Source organism: Cololabis saira, chromosome 15 (assembly GCF_033807715.1).
Source record: "Cololabis saira isolate AMF1-May2022 chromosome 15, fColSai1.1, whole genome shotgun sequence".
NCBI classification, from domain to species: domain Eukaryota; kingdom Metazoa; phylum Chordata; class Actinopteri; order Beloniformes; family Belonidae; genus Cololabis; species Cololabis saira.
Window position 1 is genome coordinate 22,211,564 of NC_084601.1, and position 21,770 is coordinate 22,233,333.

General features: G+C 41.3%; 1 protein-coding gene across 2 annotated transcripts; it reads right to left on the bottom strand.

The window, feature by feature from the left end:
- Nucleotides 1-236: 236 nt before the first annotated feature.
- anxa14 (annexin A14) lies at nucleotides 237-21,623 on the bottom strand. 2 transcript variants are annotated; one of them, XM_061741092.1, is made up of 13 exons: nucleotides 21,507-21,623; nucleotides 21,381-21,417; nucleotides 19,396-19,492; nucleotides 19,225-19,313; nucleotides 5,851-5,964; nucleotides 5,683-5,773; nucleotides 5,141-5,220; nucleotides 4,286-4,324; nucleotides 3,547-3,637; nucleotides 1,196-1,291; nucleotides 1,055-1,110; nucleotides 456-563; nucleotides 237-382 (listed from the first exon to the last, which is right to left on the bottom strand). In XM_061741092.1, the coding sequence occupies exons 2-13, from the start codon at nucleotides 21,402-21,404 to the stop codon at nucleotides 323-325; spliced, it is 945 nt and encodes a 314-aa protein (XP_061597076.1). In that variant the 5' UTR covers nucleotides 21,405-21,417; nucleotides 21,507-21,623; the 3' UTR covers nucleotides 237-322. The 2 variants fall into 2 exon arrangements, with proteins under 2 accessions (XP_061597076.1, XP_061597077.1); XM_061741093.1 differs by having other exon boundaries at nucleotides 21,381-21,431; nucleotides 21,507-21,586.
- Nucleotides 21,624-21,770: the final 147 nt, after the last annotated feature.

Below are 21,770 nucleotides of genomic sequence, written 5' to 3' on the forward strand. Positions count from 1 at the left end.
GTAATGAATCCAAATTTCCTGAAATTTGGAAAATTGTTCTGATGAGCTCTTGCGGACCAGTCCGGGTTATAGCTACCTGCTGCCAAAAAGTTAGTGTGAGTGAAACATTGGGTCAGAAATCAACTTGTCAACAGGAAACTTTATCGTAAAGACGAGATGTTAAGCTGGTTCAGCTAAGCAATATCAGAATATCAGAAATGAGCGCCAGCTGAATCGTTGAATTGAATAAAATGATTGAATAAAATATGACAAATATCTTTGGAACTTTTTTTTTTTAATAAACTGTTTTATGGGGATAAAAATCTTTATGTACAGCGTCGCTTCAGTCCTCGGACCGGCAGATGGCCTGCAGTGCCTGCAGATGTTCTCCTTTGAAATGGTTCTGTCAGAAAAAATAAAAAAAGTCAACTTCTCATCATGAAAACAGTGGTTGATCGGTGTGGAGAAGATCTCACCTGCAGAGCAGAGTACAGAGACGTTCCCGTCAGCTTCCGGTACGCCACTCGGACACACAGAAGGTCCTCCTCGCTGTGACACACCATGATGCCGTGGACCATGGATGTCTGTCGGAGAGGAAGATCAAAACAGTTTCACAAAGCAACACACAGCATTCAAACTGAGATGAAAAATAATGAAAGCTTAAATCAGGTATTTTGGCAATTTGATCCTCAATGCAAGTAAGCAGATAACCTCCAATAAGGAGAAACACTAGAAAACAGAAAATGGTCTGTTTTTTTCTACTGACCTCTGGCAGAAGGCCTTAAATCATGAACTGCCATCAGACTGGTGAACACTTTAAAACACTTTAAAACCTCAGCGATCAAACACCATTTTCTTGAATATGAGGCGCAGTCGTAGTAACCTCTGGAACCGTTAACATTAATTTTGCACCTTTGAACCTTCTTTTTAGCTGAGGTGTTAAAAACATCTAACTTGCTGGTGTGTCACTGAACACCTCAATATCGTTGCTGAGACCCCGTGATGACTTCTATGTGGACTCTTGTCTTCACTGATCAGAACATTCACCACTGCAGTGAAATCCACATCATCTCACCTTCATGGTGCTCAGTCTCTTGGCGAGGTAATCAGCAGGACTCTGGATGCACTGTACTGTAGAGACACAAACCAACGTCAGGAGCTGATGGATTTCTGCAGACGAAAAACTCATGTGTCTGCACTCTTCGTGTCTGCTTACCTAAAACTTTCAGAGCCGATCTGAAGTCTCCAGAGAATCGTTTCTCTACTATCTGACTGACCATCTGTCCGGTCTCCAGCTCCAGGCCCATCAGCACTGTCAAAGAGGTCAGCAGTCAGACACCAGAGCAGCACCAAGGTCTACATAATAATTAATAAATAATAATAATAATAATAATAATAATAATACAATAATTGGAAGAACACGGATGCACCTACAATCGGTGCTTGGATCAAGGTTATGGCACAATGTATGTCAATGGAGAGAATAACATATACATTAAAAAACAAACTTGGAATGTACGAGGACATCTGGAAACTGTTTAATCAATTCATTAAAAAAGGAGATATAGGTGTGCTTCTACGGGAGGAAAATGCAGGGCAGGACACTTAAATATCAAAGAAGTGGTCAACCTCGGAAGGAGAAGGGTCTTGAAGGGCGACAGCAAAAGTTTAATTTTTGTTTATTTGTAAGTTTTGTTTATGTATTTATGTTTCTTTAATTTGCTAGAGGTGCCATTGGACTGTACTTACAATACTGGCATATGCTACTTTGTACTAATTTTGGACCTTATAAGAAGAGAGATGCAAAGAGAGAATGGATGTGGGTTGGGATGGGGGGGGTTAAGACTGTTAAGTCAAAAGTTGTTGTGAAATGTCCTTTATAATAATATCCTGTGTGTGAATAAAAAAAATCAATAAAGATATTGTTAAAAAAAAAATAACGATAAAACATTTCTAGAGGGGATGCTGGATGGGACCATGTGGGATGAAGCAAAAAATGGGAAAGCTGTAATGTGGACGAGCGGCTAGGTTATGGATGGCCTGGAATTAGTGCAGGGTACTTGAGGTTGATGTGGAAGCCTTTAAAACCAGAGCTTCCTGTTACAGGGGTCCACACAATCAAAAACATAAACTATGTTAAAGATATAAGAACACGACCATGCAGCAGACTCATTTAAATCTCAGAGAGACTCAGTCACTCAAAGTCCCATTGAAACTGATGTCCATCTTGGACAATCAGTCCCACACCGTTCATGACACACTCCAGAGACAACTGAGCTCTTTCTCCAAAAGATTTATTCTTCGCCGCTCCCACATAGAAGGGTTCAGAAAGTCCTTTTTATCATTCTCCATAACACTTTTCAATGATCCCACCCTGTGTGACAGATGATTACACTTGCACATGTAAGTACGCACTTCTTTGCACTGCCAGAGTGTACATTTTTGTGTTAAATGAGTACCCATGTTTTTCTTTTTTCTGTTCTATATGTGTGTGTGTGTGTGTGTGTGTGTGTGTGTGTGTGTGTGTGTGTGTGTGTGTGTGTGTGTGTCTGTGTACGTCTCGTGTGTGTATATAATACTCTAATTTTAAGTTATTCTACATTTCCACTCGTTTCTGCAAATTGATATGCTGGTGAAACGCTATAATTTCACTTGCAGGATAAATAAAATACCAACTTACCCACAACCCATAAACCTGATTTCATCTATCATACCAGTATATACAAACCAAATAAGACATTACAATAATAATATAATACTAAAATAATAATACATTACACAACATTACATTTATCAGACACCTTTATACAAAGCTAAGGAATACAATCAAGCCACAGTAATGTAATAGACCAAAGTAGGTGCAGATAAAACAGAGTTAAAACAATTGCAGCTATGACGACATTCATGTGCTCGGGAAGTTAAAGGGGGAGCACAGTTCACGACAGAAGGTGTGAAGCTACACAAAGCTGTAAATGTAAGTTTTGTCCAACTGCTGTGATCATAAATACATTTTCATTTCATACCTATCTTTAAAGGACAGGTCAACGGCCTTAGTCCCATTAAACTAATTCCTGAAGGCTGTTTCTGTTTTTCTTTCGTTGTAACTTTCTGAAGTCAAAAAAATGTGACCCTATTTCTGGATGCCTCTTATTTGCCTTCTTGTTCTTGGTGAATTGTGTTGCCAGATAAAATTGAAGTATCCACTCCAATTTTATTAGCTTTAACAGTTAAGTGAAGGTACCAATTATCCAAATCAGAGAGAACACCAGTGAAGACCGAAGGTCCCAGGATGGAGTGCCTGAGAACACGGCTAGAGACAGAGGCATCCAGGAAAGAATATTACAGAACAGGTCGAGACCGAAAGTCCCAGGACAGAGCTCTGGGGAACATTGGTTCAGACCAAGGACTCTAGGATGGAGCCATTGGGAACACTGATGGTGAGAGCTGGGAACTGAAAGATTAAAATTGGAGGAACTGTCTTTCAGTTCAGATCATTGAGGTGGATAGAGTTTGATCTGGGGAAAATGGGGATTTCAATTTGCTGGAGTTTCTGTGTCAGCGGCTCACCTTTATTCAAGTGGTCTGGGTGTCTGGAGCTGAAGATATTGATCCACTGTCCAGCATCAACCTTTTTGCCACTCAGAGACCCAGCAAGAGCCTGCAGTTTTCAAACAAAATATTCATATTGAGCTAGAAACTTTCAGAGCCAGCTTTCAACTTGGATTTGGATTCCCACAGGTTATTACCCAGGAACCAAAATAAAAACAACAGACAAACGCAGTCCAACATGTGCTCATGCAGGTCACTCAGAGCTCTTTAACTCTGCAGTTGAGAAGCATTTAAGAAGAGTACAATCCGTCTATAATTGTTTTGCGGATGATTTACTGGTCTTCAGTGGCAAGAAAAAGTAAGAGAACCTCTTAGAAAACGTTTCTCTATGATATGAAGGTCATTGAACCGTTACAATGTCCATGAAAATCACCACGGAGGACGACAAAGTCTGGTAGAAATTTGGCAAAAGGAACATGGTTTACCAAGATCAAATCATCTACGAAGAAGCACAGTGGAGGGAGTTTAATGATATGGGCTTGCTTGGGAAAATGAATTCCTAAGTTTCTAGAACATCCTCCAGGATAACATGTCTGTCCACCAGCTCAAGCACAGAATATAAGATCCCATTTTAAGGCAAATAAAAGGCAGAAAAACAGTTAAATTAGAGAGGTTCATATACTTTTTCCTGTTTCTTTAGACCGAGTTTTCACAGTAGTGTACAACATCAACATATCAATGAATTGAGAAGAGATACCTCAACATCACTTTGAACCACAGCAGGGACGTTATGTTTCTGTTGTGAGACAAAATAAAAGCCTGTTAAATGACATGTGGAGGACAGAAATTAATTTGTATCATCACACATTCACTTTGTTTTTATGTAAATTGCTTAAAACTTCAAAATGGTTTTCTCCATGAAGTGGAGACATTCCTTAAAGAAAATTTAAAAACCATCCGTCCCATAGTTGGAGCTTCAATGCTATTTTAAAATTTCAGACTTCAGGAGAGCTGATTTAGGTTGATGGGTGGAGCTGTAGGAGCTGACCTATCAAGTGGAATGAGCATGTCTGAGTTGGTGGTGATGGGTGGTGTACTCTAAGGAAATCTGATCACTGCAGTTTAAGTGGACAGCGATGTTACGTGCTTCATCCACACAGCAATTGGTTCCACCTCTGTAGATGGAGTAAAAAACACATTTTCTTCTGATGATACACCTTGTCACTTGACTTTGGGCACTAGCTACAAGATGAACCCTGCAGTGTTGCTTAGCAACCTGGAAGGTGATGGTAGAACAGCTGCGCATATCCAATAGTACCAGGTTTATTTTTATTGATGTTTTTTTTTTAAAGTTTTCTGGGGAAGGAATTCTGAACCTTCCTGGATCAGTGTGAAACTACATCTGAAAAATGGAGGCGGAGTTAGTCGCATACTTTGTGTGAAACTTGGTGCCAAAATCACTTTTAAACAACAAATAAAGAAAAGTTATTTTTGCTGCCCACATGAATTTAAGGAGTTAATACTTTTCAGGTAATCTTAAAAGTTATCCTTTTCAGCGTTTGTACATTTTCAGCATTTTGTTGTGACAGAGAAGTATGTAAACTGGATTCACCTTCATCAGTGCCATGAGCAACTTAGAAAAGTCTCCACTGGTTTCTCCTCTCAGCTCCTTCTCCAGATCCTTCTTAAACACTCCAGATATGACAACAAATATGTAAGTTCATACACAGCAACATGCAATTTAAGGAGATAGACTATTGGCAGCTGTCCACAACAGGTTAATATGAGTTTTTTTTTTTTTTTTTTTTTTTTTTTTTTTTTTTTTTTAAAATGGTGACTGAAATAAATCTAAATTAAAAAAATGTAATGTGGGCGGAAGGTTATGAAGATGTGCACATAGTCTTTTAATTCCAAATACACTCTTCTGATGGTGCGGAAAATAGCGCTGGAGCAGGCTAGCTGCACAGGATATATCACCATGGTAACTTATTTGCTACTGCTTCTGTGAAACCAAATCAAGGCTTAATTCAGCCAGAATATCCGAAAATGCCTGTTTAATCCGATATTCTGGTTTTGTGAAACAGCCCTCAGACACAGGAACATGCCTGTAAATACAGCGAAGAATGGATTCAGGTTTATCTTTCCTAGACTCACGTTGTCTGTAGGCGGTGCTGATGTCTTGAAGTTGCTTTCCAGATCGAGTACTCAGGATCTCCATGAGCGTTTCCTCATCTGTGCCCAAACCCTATAAAACACATCAACATGGCTCAGTCATGCCATTGTGATCCAACTCTGTCAACACATGAACATGCAAGTGCCTACCGCCATGGCCTGCTGCAGACGCTGAGCCTCGGCGTTGTCTGGCGGCAGGAGCAACAGGAGCAGTAGGTCTTCCAAGTCTCCGGACATGGACTTCTTCAGAGCCACGCTCAGGTTCTGAAACACCAACACAGGAAACGTCATCCATCAGTGCCAACTGGCATTCCCAGGTAGGTAACACTGGAGCTCTGGTCTGTCAATGAATATTACCCAACCCAGAACACACTTTGCTATTCAGATCTAGTACACCTTCAAATTAAGTTGGTAAAGACATATTTAGTGATCCAAAGGAAGGAAGAAATACAGATATAATTCTAAACTGGTGTCTGTGGTCATAATGATAGGTTAACTATCAAGATAAACTAGCCACATTAACTAACATACTGTAGCTTCATCCATCATCTACTGCTTATCCAGAATCAGGTTGCTGGGGCGGTAACCTAACAAGGGAAACCCAGACTTTCCTCTTCCCAGCTGCTTCATCCAGCTCATCTGTGAGGATACCAAGGCATTTCCAGGCCAACTGCGAGACATAACCCCTCCATTTTGTCTTAGATTTTCCCCGGTGTCTCCTCACTTAAACTTAAACTTAAACTTTATTTATTTGTATAGCGCCAAATCATACAATATAAAATGCAACACATGGTGCTTTACATGCAGAATAAAATAACAATAAAAAACACAATTTAAAACATTCCATACGACCCCACCCCCCACGCGTACACACACACTCACTCACACTCATATACCTGTGCACACACTCACACGCCCACACCCACACACACACACACACAGTAAGTGGACTGGTGACATGGCTTAGCACTAACGATCCCGGTGAGGAAAACACTACCTATGGGTGGCCGTCCACACCGAGAGGCATCACCGACCACGACCACCAGAAGCATCCCCACAGAGACCCCCCCAACCCGGACAGACCGGGGCAGACCCCACACAGAAGGTGGAGCCCCCCCCCAGCTACCCAGGCCTGAGGGATCCCCATGACGACACCCCCATGGGCGGAGCAGGCACACCTCCCAGTGTGAACGACCCCCCTGAGGAAACACTGGAGCTAAAAACTAAAAGATTAAAAGAAAGTAAAAAATACCTAAAAGTGTAAAATTTTAGAGAAATATATATAAAACTTAAGATGAATAATAAATAACATAAAGTAAAAAGTCACTAAAATGGATTAAAGTTTTAGAGATGATAAAAGAGCTAAAGAAGTACACACAATACATAGCTAAAAACACTAGGTAAATGAGATCAGATAAAAGCCAAACTAAAAAGGTGTGTCTTGAGCCTCCTTTTAAAAATATCAACATTCTCTGCGGCCCTGAGGTTCTCTGGCAGGCTGTTCCATAAAGAGGGGCCATAATGGCTGAATGCAGCCTCACCGTGGGTTTTGGTCGCGGTTCGGGGAATGGTTAAAAGGCCGGTACCAGAGGACCTCAGGGTCCGTGAGGGTTGATACAGTAAAAGCAGATCAGATAAATAAGATGGCCCAAGACCGTTAAGACACTTAAAAACCAGTAAAAGAACCTTAAAATCAATCCTGAAACGGACGGGGAGCCAATGCAGCGATTTTAAAACAGGTGTAATGTGCTCCCGCCCTCTGGTCCTCGTCAGCACGCGAGCGGCTGAGTTCTGTAATAACTGTAAGTTCTTAATACTCTTTTTAGGAAGACCAGAGAGCAGGGCATTACAATAATCTAAACGACTAGAGATAAAAGCATGCATCAGCACCTCCGTGCTGGCCTGAGAGAGAAACGGGCGGACTCTGGCTATGTTCTTAAGATGGTAAAAACCTATTTTCGTGATATTCTTTATGTGTGGAATAAAAGTGAGCTCAGAGTCAAAAATAACACCCAGGTTCTTTACACGTTGCGAAGGTTTAAAATCTTGTAGTTTTGGTAAAAGTTTCTCTCTCCGGCCTTCAGGACCAATAACTAAAACCTCTGTTTTGTCCTGGTTGAGCTGTAGGAAATTATCTGCCATCCATGACTTAATATCTAAAATACAGTTAAAAAGGGCATCAAGTGGCCCTGTGTCATCAGGAGACACGGCGATGTACAGCTGTGTGTCGTCAGCGTAACTGTGGAAGCTGATGCCGTGTCTCCTGATGACGTCCCCCAAGGGAAGCATGTAAAGGTTAAAAAGAAGCGGACCTAAAATTGACCCTTGGGGGACCCCACACTTAATTTCATGCATTCTGGAGGAACATGTATCCAAACTTACAAAGAAAGATCGATCTGTGAGATAGGAGCGGAACCAGTTAAAAACAGTACCAGAGAGGCCCACCAGGTGCTTCAGTCTGTTTAATAAAATGTGATGGTCTACTGTATCGAAGGCGGCACTAAGATCCAGTAGAACCAAGACTGTCAGTTTGCGGTTATCTAAATTGCACCTGATGTCATTTAAAATCTTTAAAAGGGCTGTCTCGGTGCTGTGGTTCATCCTAAAGCCAGACTGAAATTTCTCTGAAATATTGTTTCTTATTAAAAAATAATTTACTTGGTTAAAAACCAGCTTTTCTAAAATCTTACTTAAAAAGGGTAAGTTGGATACAGGTCTGTAGTTATTAAAAATGCTGTGATCTAAATTACTCTTCTTCAGAAGGGGCTTCACCACCGCCATTTTAAAGGCGGCAGGGAAGACACCCGTCTGAAGAGAGTAATTTACTATATTTAAAATATGTTCCTCAAAGAATTCATAAAATGTCTTTAAAAGTGATGTGGGAATGGGATCTAAAAGGCAGGTTGTTGGGTTTACCTGGGAGAAAACTCGACCAAGTGTCCTCGCATCAACCAGGGCAAAACTCTCCAGTGTTTCCTCGGGTAAAAGCAACTGTCCAGATGTGTTAAAAATGACATTTTGATGTGGTAAAAGACTGGACCTAATGTTGTCAATTTTACTTCTGAAGTGGTCTGCAAAATCCTCACAAAGATTGTCTGTTGGTGGTTGTGAGGAATTCTTAAAATGTACATTTGTTAAAAGATCGAAGGTGGAGAAAAGAAATTTAGAATTGTTTTTATTGTCTGTAATGAGTTTTGAGAAATGGGCAATTCTTGCTTGTTTGACGGTTTTATTGTAGGATTTGAGTTGATCACGAAATATCTGATAATGTATTGTAAGTTTGCTTTTTCTCCACCTTCTCTCAGCACTCCTGCATTTTCTTTTTGATTTTTTGACTTCCTCAGTTCTCCATGGGGGTGTAGGCTTAGTTTTTATGGTTTTTGTTAAAAGTGGAGCAACTGAGTTCAGAGTGGATTCTAGTTTCCTGTTAAAATTATCAACAATAAAATCACATGATGCAGGTAAAACATCAGCAGGAGTGCTCTGTAAAATCTCAATAAAATTTGCAGCCACTTCAGGAGTTAGGTAGCGTTTCCTCACCGTTCTCATCGAGGCTTCCTGATGATTAAGACTGGTGACGTTAAAAAACACGCAGTAATGGTCAGACACAGCCAGATCGACAACAGAGGACACACCGGTGGACAGGCCATAGGTTATGACTAGGTCCAGGGTGTGTCCTCTGTTGTGAGTCGGCTGTGTGACATGTTGGGTAAAATCCATGCAGTTTAAAAGGTTTAAAAATTCTCTCGACAGTGGGTCGGAGGTATTGTCAATGTGTAGATTAAAATCACCAGTTATTAAAATTCTGTTGTAAGTGGTATGTATGATTGATAAAAGCTCTGAAAATTCACTGATAAAAACAGTGGAGTGATGGGGTGGTCTATAAACAGTTAAACAAAGAATAGGAGGACTGCTAAAAACAAAGGCAAGGTGTTCAAATGAGGAGTAGTTGTTAAAAGGGACCTCCTTTGTAGCTAATATGTTTTTAAAAATTGAAGCTGTGCCGCCTCCCTTTCTAACACCCCGTGTAGTAAATAAAAAATTAAAATTTGGTGGAGAAGCCTGGATGAGGGAAAATGCAGCGTCCGTGCCAAGCCATGTCTCTGTTAAAAGAATACCATCAAGTTTATGATGCACAATAAGATCATTTAAAATAAAGGTTTTGTTTAAAAGAGAGCGCACGTTCAACACAGCCAAGTTAATGTCTGTGTTGGACGTGCGCTCACGACCACAACGTACCGGGTTGATAAAAACAAGATTGTCTCTGTTAAAACCAGTGGGTCTGTGGATCTGACGGGGAAAACGGGCGGTGACCAGGGGATGAATTGGTTGAGGATCTGGTGTGTGGGTGGCGCCAGATGTAGCTGGTTTTATGGAAGAATTATCTGGTGGGGGTGGCAACACAGTGGGATGTGGCCATAAAACCTCAACAGGGAGGCATCCAGGAGGCTTCCTCACCAGTTTCCAAACCTACCAGATCTGCCTCCTGATATTGAGGAGCAGCTGTAACTCCTGGATGACTGAGTTTCTCCTATTTCTCAGGGAGAGTCCAGACAACCTGAGGAGGAAACTAAGTTTGTCCACTTGGATCCCCAATCTCATTCACTCACTACTCACAACTCGTGAGCATGGGTAAGGGTAGGAACGTAGATTGACTGGTAAATTGAGAGCTTTGCCTTTTGGCTCAGCTCCTTCTTCACCTCGACAGATCGATGCAATACCCGTATCACTGCAGATGCTGTACCGATCCATCTGTCAAGCTCTTGCTCCATTGTTCTCACTCGGGAACAAGACCCCAAGATACTTTAACTCCTCTACTTAGGATCTGGATCTGATCCCTAACACGGACAGGGCACACCACCTTTTTCTGGATGAGGACCCTGGTCTTACATTTGGAGGTGGCGAGTATCATCCCAGCCACTTCACATTTGGCTGTGATCACTCCAGTGAGAGTTGCAGGTGATGAAGCCAACAAAACCACCATCATCTGCAAAAAGAAGGGACCCAGTTCTGAGGTCCCCTAACCGGATTCCCTCCACTAAACTGCACCTAAAATTCTGTCTGAGAAAGTTATCAACAGAAGAAATGACCAAGGGCAGCCTTGGCAGAGTCCAACCCTTACTCGGCAACACACCTGAAGAGGGAAAAAAGCTTGGGTTACCAAGCACAAAATGGTAACCCATAGTCAAATGTATTTCAGGCACCATAGTGGGCAATGCTAAATTATATGTGCACAACAATGTGGGACTCTAGTTTTCTCTGGACCCCTGCCAGATCTGACCATTGATGATATGTTTATTGCATGTTAACCTTCAACCGCAGTCGTAGTCAAACTTCTCTGCAGCCTCCTACCTGATGCCACCCCTTCAAAACCTTCTAATGACTATCTACTCCCAGATATCCCACATCCATCCATCCATCCATCCATCCATCCATCTTCCACCGCTTATCCGGAACCAGGTCGCGGGGCAGCAGCCTCAACAGAGATGGCAAGACTTCCCTCCCCCTAGACACTTCCTCGAGGGAGTCCAAGACGTTCCCAGGCCAGCCAAGAGACATAGTGTCTCCAGCGTGTCCTAGGTCTTCCCCGGGGGCTCCTCCTGGTGGGACATGCCTGGAACACCTCCCTAGGGAGGTGTCCAGGAGGCTGCTGACTCCTCTCAATGTGAAGGAGCAGCAGCTCGACTCGACTGATGCTTGCTCAGGAAGGGGGAGTGTCCATCCATCCATTATCTATACCTGCTTTTATCCTTTGCAGGGTCACGAGGGTCTGCTGGAGCCTATCCCAGCTCGTATTCAGGCGAGAGGCAGGAGTTCACCCTGGACAGGTCACCCGTCTATCGCAGGGCCACATATTCATACAAACAACCAGACACACTCACACTCACATCTATGGGCAATTTAGAATCATCAATTAACCTAGTATGCATGTTTTTGGACTGTGGGAGGAAGGCGGAGTACCCGGAGGGAACCCACGCAAGCACGGGGAGAACATGCAAACTCCACACAGAAAGGCCCCTGCCGGGCCTGGGAGTCGAACTGGAAGGGGGAGTGTATCCAAGAAAAGTTTTAAAGCAATCTTTTGGTTTCTTTAGCGAAGTAATAATTATTATTTTATTGGCTTTGTATTAATTGGACCAACATGGAACTGTTTTGTTGAAGTGCCTTGAGATTATATTTGTCATGCTTTAGCATTATATAAATAAAGCTGAACTTAATTGAAGAAATTGAAAAAACAGGGAGTAGTGCTATTATATATTATAGGGGTAGCTAACAAAGCTAACCAAGTATAATGGCAACCAAGTGAATGGCAGTTAGCTAGCCAGGTGGAGAGATAACTGTATTTTGCAACCTAACATACCAAGTTAATAGCTACACCTATCTATATTTGTTTGCGTAGCTACACTGAGCCCAGCCGACATAACCTTGCTTTCTAGCTATCAAGGTTAGCGAGTTAAGTTAGGTTATCTATCTACAGTAGATTTTTGGAAGTATTTTGGAAGGTCACTATTATGATTATAAAGAATAATTTAAAATCAAACTGAATATGTAAACTGCATGTGCTCACTAATCGAATCTGTGTATGTGTTGAAACTAAGGTGCATCTCTGACTTTCACTGAGAGTACCATGCTGTAACAGGCACGAGATAAGAGAGGCCCCCAGCAATAAACTAAGGGGGGCCCCAAGCCACCCCTTTCTCAAGTGTAATAAAACTTTCTCAAGAGAGAGACCGGCAGATCTGGCGGGACGATTGACCAAGCAGGCTGCAGGAGCCGGCTCTGCCGATCTCACTCATGAGGCCTACTTTAATTCTATCCCAGTCTTGTGTCTTTTTATTTACCTTTTCCAGCTCAATTAAAGAACCCGGGGTGATTGAATTCGATCACAACAATTTGGGGGCGTCGTCCGGGATTGAGAAACAGGAAAGAGGTAATTATGAAAAAAAAAAAAAAAACAGCTGGTTGCGGAAAAAGGCGAGGACACGGCCCGCGCGGCAAATTCAGGGTAAGCAGACCGTTTATCTGCATTGGATATACTCAAATCAAGACTGTGTCCAAAGTCTTAAGTAAACACCCAGCTGCTGAATTTAAGAACTGTTAAATTTAAGGAATGATAACGGCTGAATTTAATAACTGCTAAATTTAAGGAATGACAACTGCTAAATTTAATGAAGAAAGGACAAAGCTGGAATAGAAAATAAAGAGGAAATATATATAAGTTAAGAGGAATATTTGTTAAGGGTTTAAGTCCCAGGATGTTATTAGAAAGGGTTTATTAACGGTTAGAGTCCGAGGATGTCGGGGTTTGAGGCCCTTTTGAGGGACAGGGTTATTGGAGAATCCTGTTACCGTAGACATTCTGAAGTCTCGGGCGTGGCTGCCCCCCCGTGACGTCGACGGGCGCACGTATTTTTGCTGGGTTAGAGTCCCGGGATTGAGACCACCCAAATTCTAAGAAGCTGCCAAAGAAACTTAAAAAAAAAAAAAGTTGATGGTATGCATTGAGGATGGAATAGGATTTTGGAAACTGTAGAGATGTTTTAAAATGCCCAAGAAACTTTAAATGTTGAGGGAATTTGGCTTTGTGAAGATATTATAAGACCTAAGTTGACATGAGCCTGAAAAACAGATATAGAGATGGTAATATTGTGGAATATATGTAAAAAAATTAAGCAGTGGCTGCTCGCCTTGCTATGAGAAAGGAGGGGCTGCGCTTGTGGGTGAAGCGCCTGCATTTACGTGTGTGCTGGTGTGTGTATGTGTGTATGTGTGTGTGACAGAGACAGAGACTGCGTGTGTATGTGTGTGAGAGAGAGGGAGAGAGAGATGTGAGAGATAATGTGTGTGTGTGCCTTTGTGTATTGTAACCTATGTTATGTTCATGGAATTTTGTAGATATATTCTGTCATTTTAAGAGAAAGAAAAGTATGATTTAATTGACTTCGTAGTTGGTTTTAAAATCGGAGATTGGTTAGACAGAAAAGTTGCAGGTTCAGATGCCATGGTCGTAAAAGTCCTCTGTCAGATCATGACCTGCTCTGATCGTTAGCAGATTTTATGGTGCTTGGAGATGCAGAGAAGCAGAGATGCAGACTGTTGCTCCGATGGAAGGAGGAGGGGCTGTTTGGGTCTTTCGGCAGCACAGATAACCAGTAAAGCTTTAAAAAAGCTAGAGATTATGTTGATAATAATCTTATTTAGGGGTTGAATAGGTGACAAATTTTAGAATATATTTGGATATTATAAGATAAAATGTTAAGAAGTAAAAGGTTTAAATTCATATGAGCCTCTCTCTGTTGACTTGGTTAAAATAATATGAACAATGAGCTTCTTTAAATGATACATTCTGTGTCTATAAAGGACACTTTTTATCTGTTAAAAATACATGAGCTTCAGCTTCTCTGTTGACATTTTTTAAGATAACATTAACAATGAGCTTCTTTAAATGATGCATTCTGTGTCTAATAAAGAAGACTTTTTTATTTGATAAAGCATATATGAACTTCGAGAGAGGACTTTTTGGGAGTTTGTTTGTTTAGGTTAAGAATGTTTGGCTGTGTACTGGAGCACCCCCCCACAGCGAAATATGGTGAATTGGTTAGGGGCGGCTCACGTTCTTTAAGTTTCAAGTGAGGACCTAATAATATTAACGTCTTAGTGGATATAAAGGAGTTGATGAATACAGATTTTGGAATCTGTGATAGTAGGGACATTGTAATTTCTGTCTGTAATTTTTATAGTTGAGGTTACTGTCATTTTTGGGAAGTAGAAGTGCTTTTGCAATTTTTATTTTATTTAGGAAAAGGACCAGATTGAAATGATAAATTACAGATATAAGTTAGAGGTTTTACAATGTTATTTAGGACTTTTCTATGGTTATTAATATTAGGACAGTCAGTGGATAATTTACTTTTACATTTTTGAACAGGGTTTGTCACTTTCTGTTTACTGTAACTGTTGCTGAGAGAGGAAAAATATATAAAGATTATTTTCTTTTTACAAACATTGGTTAGTTCTCCATTAGCGAACCAAGGATTTTTTAAATAAATTCGGATTAATTTGAACGAGAGGAGATTGGGAATTTAGAAGGAGTGAAAACTGAAACGCTACCTGGAACACAGGGAGGGGGTCGGAAAAGATAACAAAGGAATGTAGGGGTACGGCCAGATCAGACCATGTCGTAAACATGTTGGGTGAAACAGAAACAGAAAAAAAAAAGAGGGGAAACTTTCAGCGCCAGGCGCGGGGTCAGTGGGCTGGGGTCAGCCCAAGAGATACTGTTAGTAAATCAGCATTAAAAACACACAAATTTTATGAACCACCTTGAGCACCCAACCTCCACTACCACATACCATAGAGGGATGGGTGGACAAGGAGGGGCCCGGGGGATTTGGCGAGGGGGTTGCCATAGAGACCCAGGAAAAGACACGCCCCACAAAGAGACAACAGGGGACTGGCTGCTTTGGAGAAAAAACAGACTTTACCATTTACATGCCCCCTCAGGATGAGGGTGGGGCGCAAACCCTGAGACATTTTTTTCCTCGTGTCACACAAGCTCCCTGTGACCTGATGGGGACAGACCAACTGATCACTTGGGGGTGATGATTCAGTGTGGTCCCGATGGTTTGACGCTGACCTTTCTGGACGGGGGACACGGAGTCAATCAACCATCTGAGTGGACATTGCATGTTATCTCCTCAGCCAGGTCTGGCTGCAGCAGTACAGTATGTTGGACTTTGTTTGAACCAGAAACATCGGTTACTCCTGGCCCGATATACGGTCTATCAACAGTGGCGCCCCTGAGTCGACACCTGGTGTCCTTACGCTTGTTCCCCCAATCCTTTACATATCACATTATTTTACGATACACCTAATGGTAACATGATGCCTTGCACTCACATTATGACACGACTAAGGTGGTATGAAATTATCAAAAGGCTTGCCCTCATGTATCATTGGTTTTTGCGTCTGGCACATCAGGCTAAGGATTTAATGCCTCCAAAGCAAAATTATTATCACCACCCAATAGTTGTACGACATGGTGAAACAACTAGGCGTTACGATTTAGAGTTTTTTCTGTAACAGGATCATCAACAAGTGATCCTGTTTCAAAAGGGGGAGTAAGGTTGGTAGTTATGTGATGTGTAAACATGACCCTACATGTATACAGCATGTAGCAGTTAAAAGAAATTAATCAAAAAGAAATTAAGAAAATGAAGCATCAAATATTTCGTATACACACAAAGGATATCATAGGGGAAAACCACACAAGTGCATGCAAAGAATCGTTTGTGACGATAAAGTCAGGGAAGACTTAGTGAAAACACCATTTGACAAAGCGATTAATTTGTTTGTAGACGGATACGGTTTTAGATACTGGAACGAAGGGTTACAATTAGCATATGCGATAGTAAACGAGGAAGACGAAACATGGGTAACAGTAGATGCTAGAAGGATTGAAGGAATTAGAATCTGAATCAGAATCAGATTTATTAGTCAAGTTTGAATATTGCCCAAGGAATTAGACTTCGGTTATTTCGCTTTCCATTCGGATTTGAAAGTAGCAACAGTAAATAACAAATGTACGGTAGATAAAAGTGTGGCACGTATTAAAATATATACGATTAAAAAAGTGAAAGGTGTAACAGTATAGAGGTAGACATGGTAAAGACAGCTCTTAATAAGAAATATAAATAGTAAGTGGCCTTGAGATGGGAAACTGAGATTGGAATGAGTAGAGTTAAACCTGAAACCACCTGATAGATTGTACAAGCATTATGGGAGTAGTTTTATTCTTTAAGGTAAAGAATACCAGAATGGGCAAACAGATGGCGATTAGATGAATTAAATTCAGTCCAGGAGATGGCACGAGTAATTTTTCTTTTTTGTAAAAGGTCAAATTTTTTAGATAGCTGGGATAAGTATTACAGTAAATAATAGTACAGGAATTTAGATGTTGTCCAAACAAAGGTTGATAAAGAATAAGAAGAGCAGAGCGTGGAAGCAGGTGTCTCGCTTTGAAAAGCAGACCGACATTTTTAGATTCTTAGATATTTAGTTTTGCAAAAGTGATCTATATGACGATTAGAGTTTAGACAGTCATCAATGAGGACTCCAAGGAACTTTGTAGAGTTTACTTTCTTGATTTCTTTATATTTTATTTTGATCTGAAAGGCCAGATTTTCCATATTCTTTTGTTCTTTATGGAAACTGAGTGATATATTATTTGTTTTCTTAATATTAAGAGAGGTTTTGTCATTTTGGATCCAAATATCCACCTCAGAAAGCACATTGTTAAGGAGATTTTGAATTTCATGGATGTTGTTATGTGATACAAGAAAGGTTGTTTCATTGAACATTCCTAGAAAACATGTCAGTGTTTAGCCCCGGGGGCAGATCATTTTCAACTTTATTCTGTACGAAGATATGTCTTTATGTAACATTCAACAGTGAACTACGGAGGAGCTTAATAAGAAGGAATATGTTTTTCAGTTATTGTAATAATTCATTTGATCATCAACCAGTATTTTGGGGCAAATATGCCGTAGTTTCATGTGAGTGAATGATTTTTACTTTTTGTTACGTAGAAATGTCACTTTTCTATAAAGGAAATGTTAATCGTGTGGACAATCCTGAGTATCCCCTCAACGCGTAAAGGATTTAACAGAGTAATTTGCATGTCTGGATTGTTGACGTGGGTGTACATACAGTGCCCAAAGGGAAAGAAATCAGTAATGTTCATAAATAAGCAATTATTGCTCCACACCTATCTGTAGGAAATTGTAGGATAGTGTATTGAATCATCTGGAGTTGAGTATTGTGGAGTGGGTGACATCAGGAAGGCGTTTGGGAAACGCTGGATGGGACATGCGAATATGAAGACTAAATTGGCAAAAATCTGTGCACAGACCAAAATGACATGGGTGGACGCGGGCCACGGACTGACCCGTACGAACTACAGACTGGACGATTTTTTCTAGGGCCGCAGAATGCGCCCTACTTGAAGGAGACTGACGAATAACAATTTGGTCAGAAAGCTCACTTCTCCGAACTGCAAAGTTTGGTATCTGCTTACTCCAAACAGGTCGGAGACGGACGGACGGACACGGACCTCACAGACAGAATGGGTTCCCCTGTGAGTCATCAAGAGACAGTGGTCGGAGCCGAGGTGGACAGGACCCAGAACGGACCTCCCACGTCATCCGACTCCACAGGAAAGGTGACACGTGGTGTCAACGGTCGCAGTGGGCAACACCGGACCCCCCATGAAGATTAGGACCCCAGATCCGGCTGGATCATCAGCGTTTATAAAAGACCTGAGCTTTCAAGAAAGGGGCAGAATAATCCCCTGAGCAGGGTCCACCGGGTGTTCAGAATAGTCTACCTCTGACCCTGAAGAGGAACAATAAAGAAGAAAGAAGATACATAGGGTGATCTCTGATTAGAGATCAAAAGGGGGAATATTATGATTATAAAGAATAATTTAAAATCAAACTGAATATGTAAACTGCATGTGCTCACTAATCGAATCTGTGTATGTGTTGAAACTAAGGTGCATCTCTGACTTTCACTGAGAGTACCATGCTGTAACAGGCACGAGATAAGAGAGGCCCCCAGCAATAAACTAAGGGGGGCCCCAAGCCACCCCTTTCTCAAGTGTAATAAAACTTTCTCAAGAGAGAGACCGGCAGATCTGGCGGGACGATTGACCAAGCAGGCTGCAGGAGCCGGCTCTGCCGATCTCACTCATGAGGCCTACTTTAATTCTATCCCAGTCTTGTGTCTTTTTATTTACCTTTTCCAGCTCAATTAAAGAACCCGGGGTGATTGAATTCGATCACAACATCACCTAACTCACTTGCTAGCTAAGTTAGAAATATACACCTAGCTATCATAGCTAACCAATTAAGCAACTAACATTGTTAGCTAGACAAGTGTAGTTTACATAATTAGTTATTTTCCTAGCAAAAGGTAAGTATAGTTATCACTTCCAGTACAGCACTTGGAAGTCATTTTGAAAAGTATTGGGGAAGCTCCAGGTCTGCCTGCGCTTTCATAAATGGTATTAAATGATTAATAAATGACACTCTCCTAAAATGACAACTAAGCACTGGATACAAGACTGTTCAAAACAAGTCTGAACCTTGAAAATGTAGTAAAAGAGGAATATGAAACACTTTAGCAAATATTCCTCCAAGAAACACTGGAAATTAGGCTAAGTTAGTCATGATAACTACAGCTATGTTAGCCTCATGACCACGACGAGCACCTGGAGAACAGGAAGTTAATGAATGGATGGAAGTTTTCCCAACCTGCGGTTGTACCAGCAGGACTATTATAATCCTGGAGAGCGTGTGTGGATGTTTCCTTCAGGGTTAATTGGAAGTGTTTACTGAAACGACTCCATCCTGAACAAATAGACCTCTCACATGGGTGTGTTCAGGTATGTCTGATCAGCAAATACACTCCTGCGTACAGCTCAACACCTCCCTTTCTTCCTTAACGACATGTTGGCTTCTTTACCTTGCCGCTTTTCTCCTCGAAGGTCCTGGAAATCACCTGTCTCTGTGCGTTGTTCCGATTGGTCAAAATCCTGACCAACGTCACAGTGTCTGAGCAAAGTACAAACGCTTTATCAGTGACATGAAATAATGAGCCGAGCAAAGGTTACAGAGGGTGGAGGGCGACAGGAACCTTTCTTCTCCAGTGCCGCCTGGACCTCCATCACGTCTCTTTCTGGCTGGAAGTTGGTAAAAGGTCGGACAGTCCCTAGAGTCCCCCAGGACATGGTCTGAAGACAGGAGAGGAAGCAGACATCAGACTGATCACCATCTAAAGCTACATCACAGATGAGGCAACATGAAACTAAGACCTGCAGGCGTCTTCACAGATTAAATATGCTGATATGAGTCAGGCTCCATCACAAAAGAATCTCAAATATGTGTCATACATCCCTGAACAGATAAGATTGAACAGGTTGATTAAAAAAATGCAGGTGTTAAAAGCACAAATATGATCTTATCGTAGTGGGTCACAGATCGTAGTGGGTGTTGCCAACTTATTAGTGACTTTGTCGCTATAAGGGGTGCAACGGACCAAAAAACTCACGTATCGGATTGTTTCTTGGATCAGTCACGGATGTTGTGCCAAAGTGCTTACACAGTGTCACAGTTTTATCCATTAACCTATTCCGTCATAATTATATTTGACAGGGAAGCCAAAATGTATGGAGGACGAAAACTGACATAATTAAAAATAATAGCAGAAATATATATATTTTTTGTTTTTCCCTTTTCCTTATACATGCATTCCTTATTTTTACATTCCCTCATCTCCTCTTTTTACTTTACCTTATGCATTTCTGCCTCATTATGCAAATGAGGACAGCTGCCCTTCTTGATGGAGCTCCTCTACTATTGGTCAATAAACAGGAAGAAGCAGATCGGGCCAAAATCAAGACTATAAATATTTTTTTTATATAGTATAAAAATATGCAAAGTTGCATATCAAGAGTTGCATAACTGTAAATACAAGAATAAACTAATTTAGATCATGTATATCAATGTAATTATTATTCAATGACTCCACTGGCCTACTGGATAAAGGAAGGAGGTTAGAATTGCAGTATTAAAAAAAAAAAAAAAAAAAAATCAACAAAAAGAAAGTTCATTTGTAGTTTTAAGCATACATTTCTTTTTAACTTACTTTTTTATCTCTCCCACTACTGTATTCCTTTCCTACAACATCCATTACAATGTTATAAAATAATAAGATAAATAATAAAAGATAAATTATGCAAATTAGGTGATGACATAATTTAGCAACTTCTAGCAATGTTTAGGACAGCCAATAGCTAGTTTAATGCTGAGGAGTTGGCACCACTGGTAGTGGGGTCATAGTAGAGAATATCTATTGTGTCACAGATCATAGTAGGTATCTCTCACACACACACACACGCGCACACAAAATATGCGTAATGGGCAATACAAAGTTCCCCCTTACTGGTTCCAGAGGGTTTGAGAGCTGCAATCAGGTGTTCATCATCCCCGATGTATTGATCATCAGCAGGTATACAGAGCTTATAAAACGAGATGTTCTGTCAGTTATCTGATCTAAAACGTTCAGGTAAGTGATGATACCAAGAGGTAAGGATATCAGCAATGGTCTTAGAGAAGCCACTGTTGCTGCACATTCGTCCAGAAAAGGTTCCAATTCATCCATCCATCCATCCCTCCATGCATCCATCCATCTTTTCTATTCAGATTTGGGTCAAGGGGCAGCAGTCTCAACAAAGTGCTAGCAAAGGCTAAGTTAACAGCAGCTGAACCCGCTACAGTTAAGACTGTAGCTGTCAATCTGAGGGGCTGAAGATCTATCCTTCATGAAGACAGCTGGACCACGTCATCCAGATCCAGGCCACCAAGTCCTACTGGAAAGAATCCAACTTACTAGCAATACCAAAGTTTGAGTCCGTTTGTGATGGAACTGGAGCTGACCCGAAGCAACAGAACCAGAACCACCCACATCTTCCTGTAGCTCAACAATCCACCAGACCCCTGCATAGCCCTGACTAGGTGAGCTGAGGACAGGACTCTCCTGTATCTGAACACACCCTTTTAACTACGTAGTAATACGCAGATAACATTAACATGTAAGAGGAAAACTTTATAATCACTTACATATGAGGTGTATTCAGGATCCATGATTCCGTGGTCTCTGAGAATGACAGACTAGTGACATTAAAACACAGAGAAATCTTCACCCACACACACTCTCCCAGGTGAACCACAGCTCCTGTTTCTTACCTGGACACTGCAGCAGTTTAGCACACCTGTGGATCACGTTCACAACCTCAACTAATCTGTCCTGGATCTCAACACAGCTGCTGCAGGTACACTTACTTCCTGACCAATCAGGGCACAGCACACCCACAGCCCACTGTAGGGGAGGGGCAGGGGCAGGAATCCAGGCGGGCGGGTTTGTTTACATCCGGTGCAGCCTGAACTTGGTTTCACCTGCGGGAAGAAGCTGTGACGTTACTGATGTTTCCCTGGGATGGAGGTAGAAAG

What these genes read in the sequence shown, in the direction of transcription:
- anxa14 (XM_061741092.1), bottom strand. Translation starts at nt 21,404, where the DNA reads ATGGATCCTGAATACACCTCATAT. An exon ending in GTCTGCAGCAGGCCATGGCG is followed by an intron (nt 5,774 to 5,850) that starts GTAGGCACTTGC and finishes TGTGTTTTATAG; the next exon opens with GGTTTGGGCACAGATGAGGA. An exon ending in ATCGGCTCTGAAAGTTTTAG is followed by an intron (nt 1,111 to 1,195) that starts GTAAGCAGACAC and finishes GTGTCTCTACAG; the next exon opens with TACAGTGCATCCAGAGTCCT.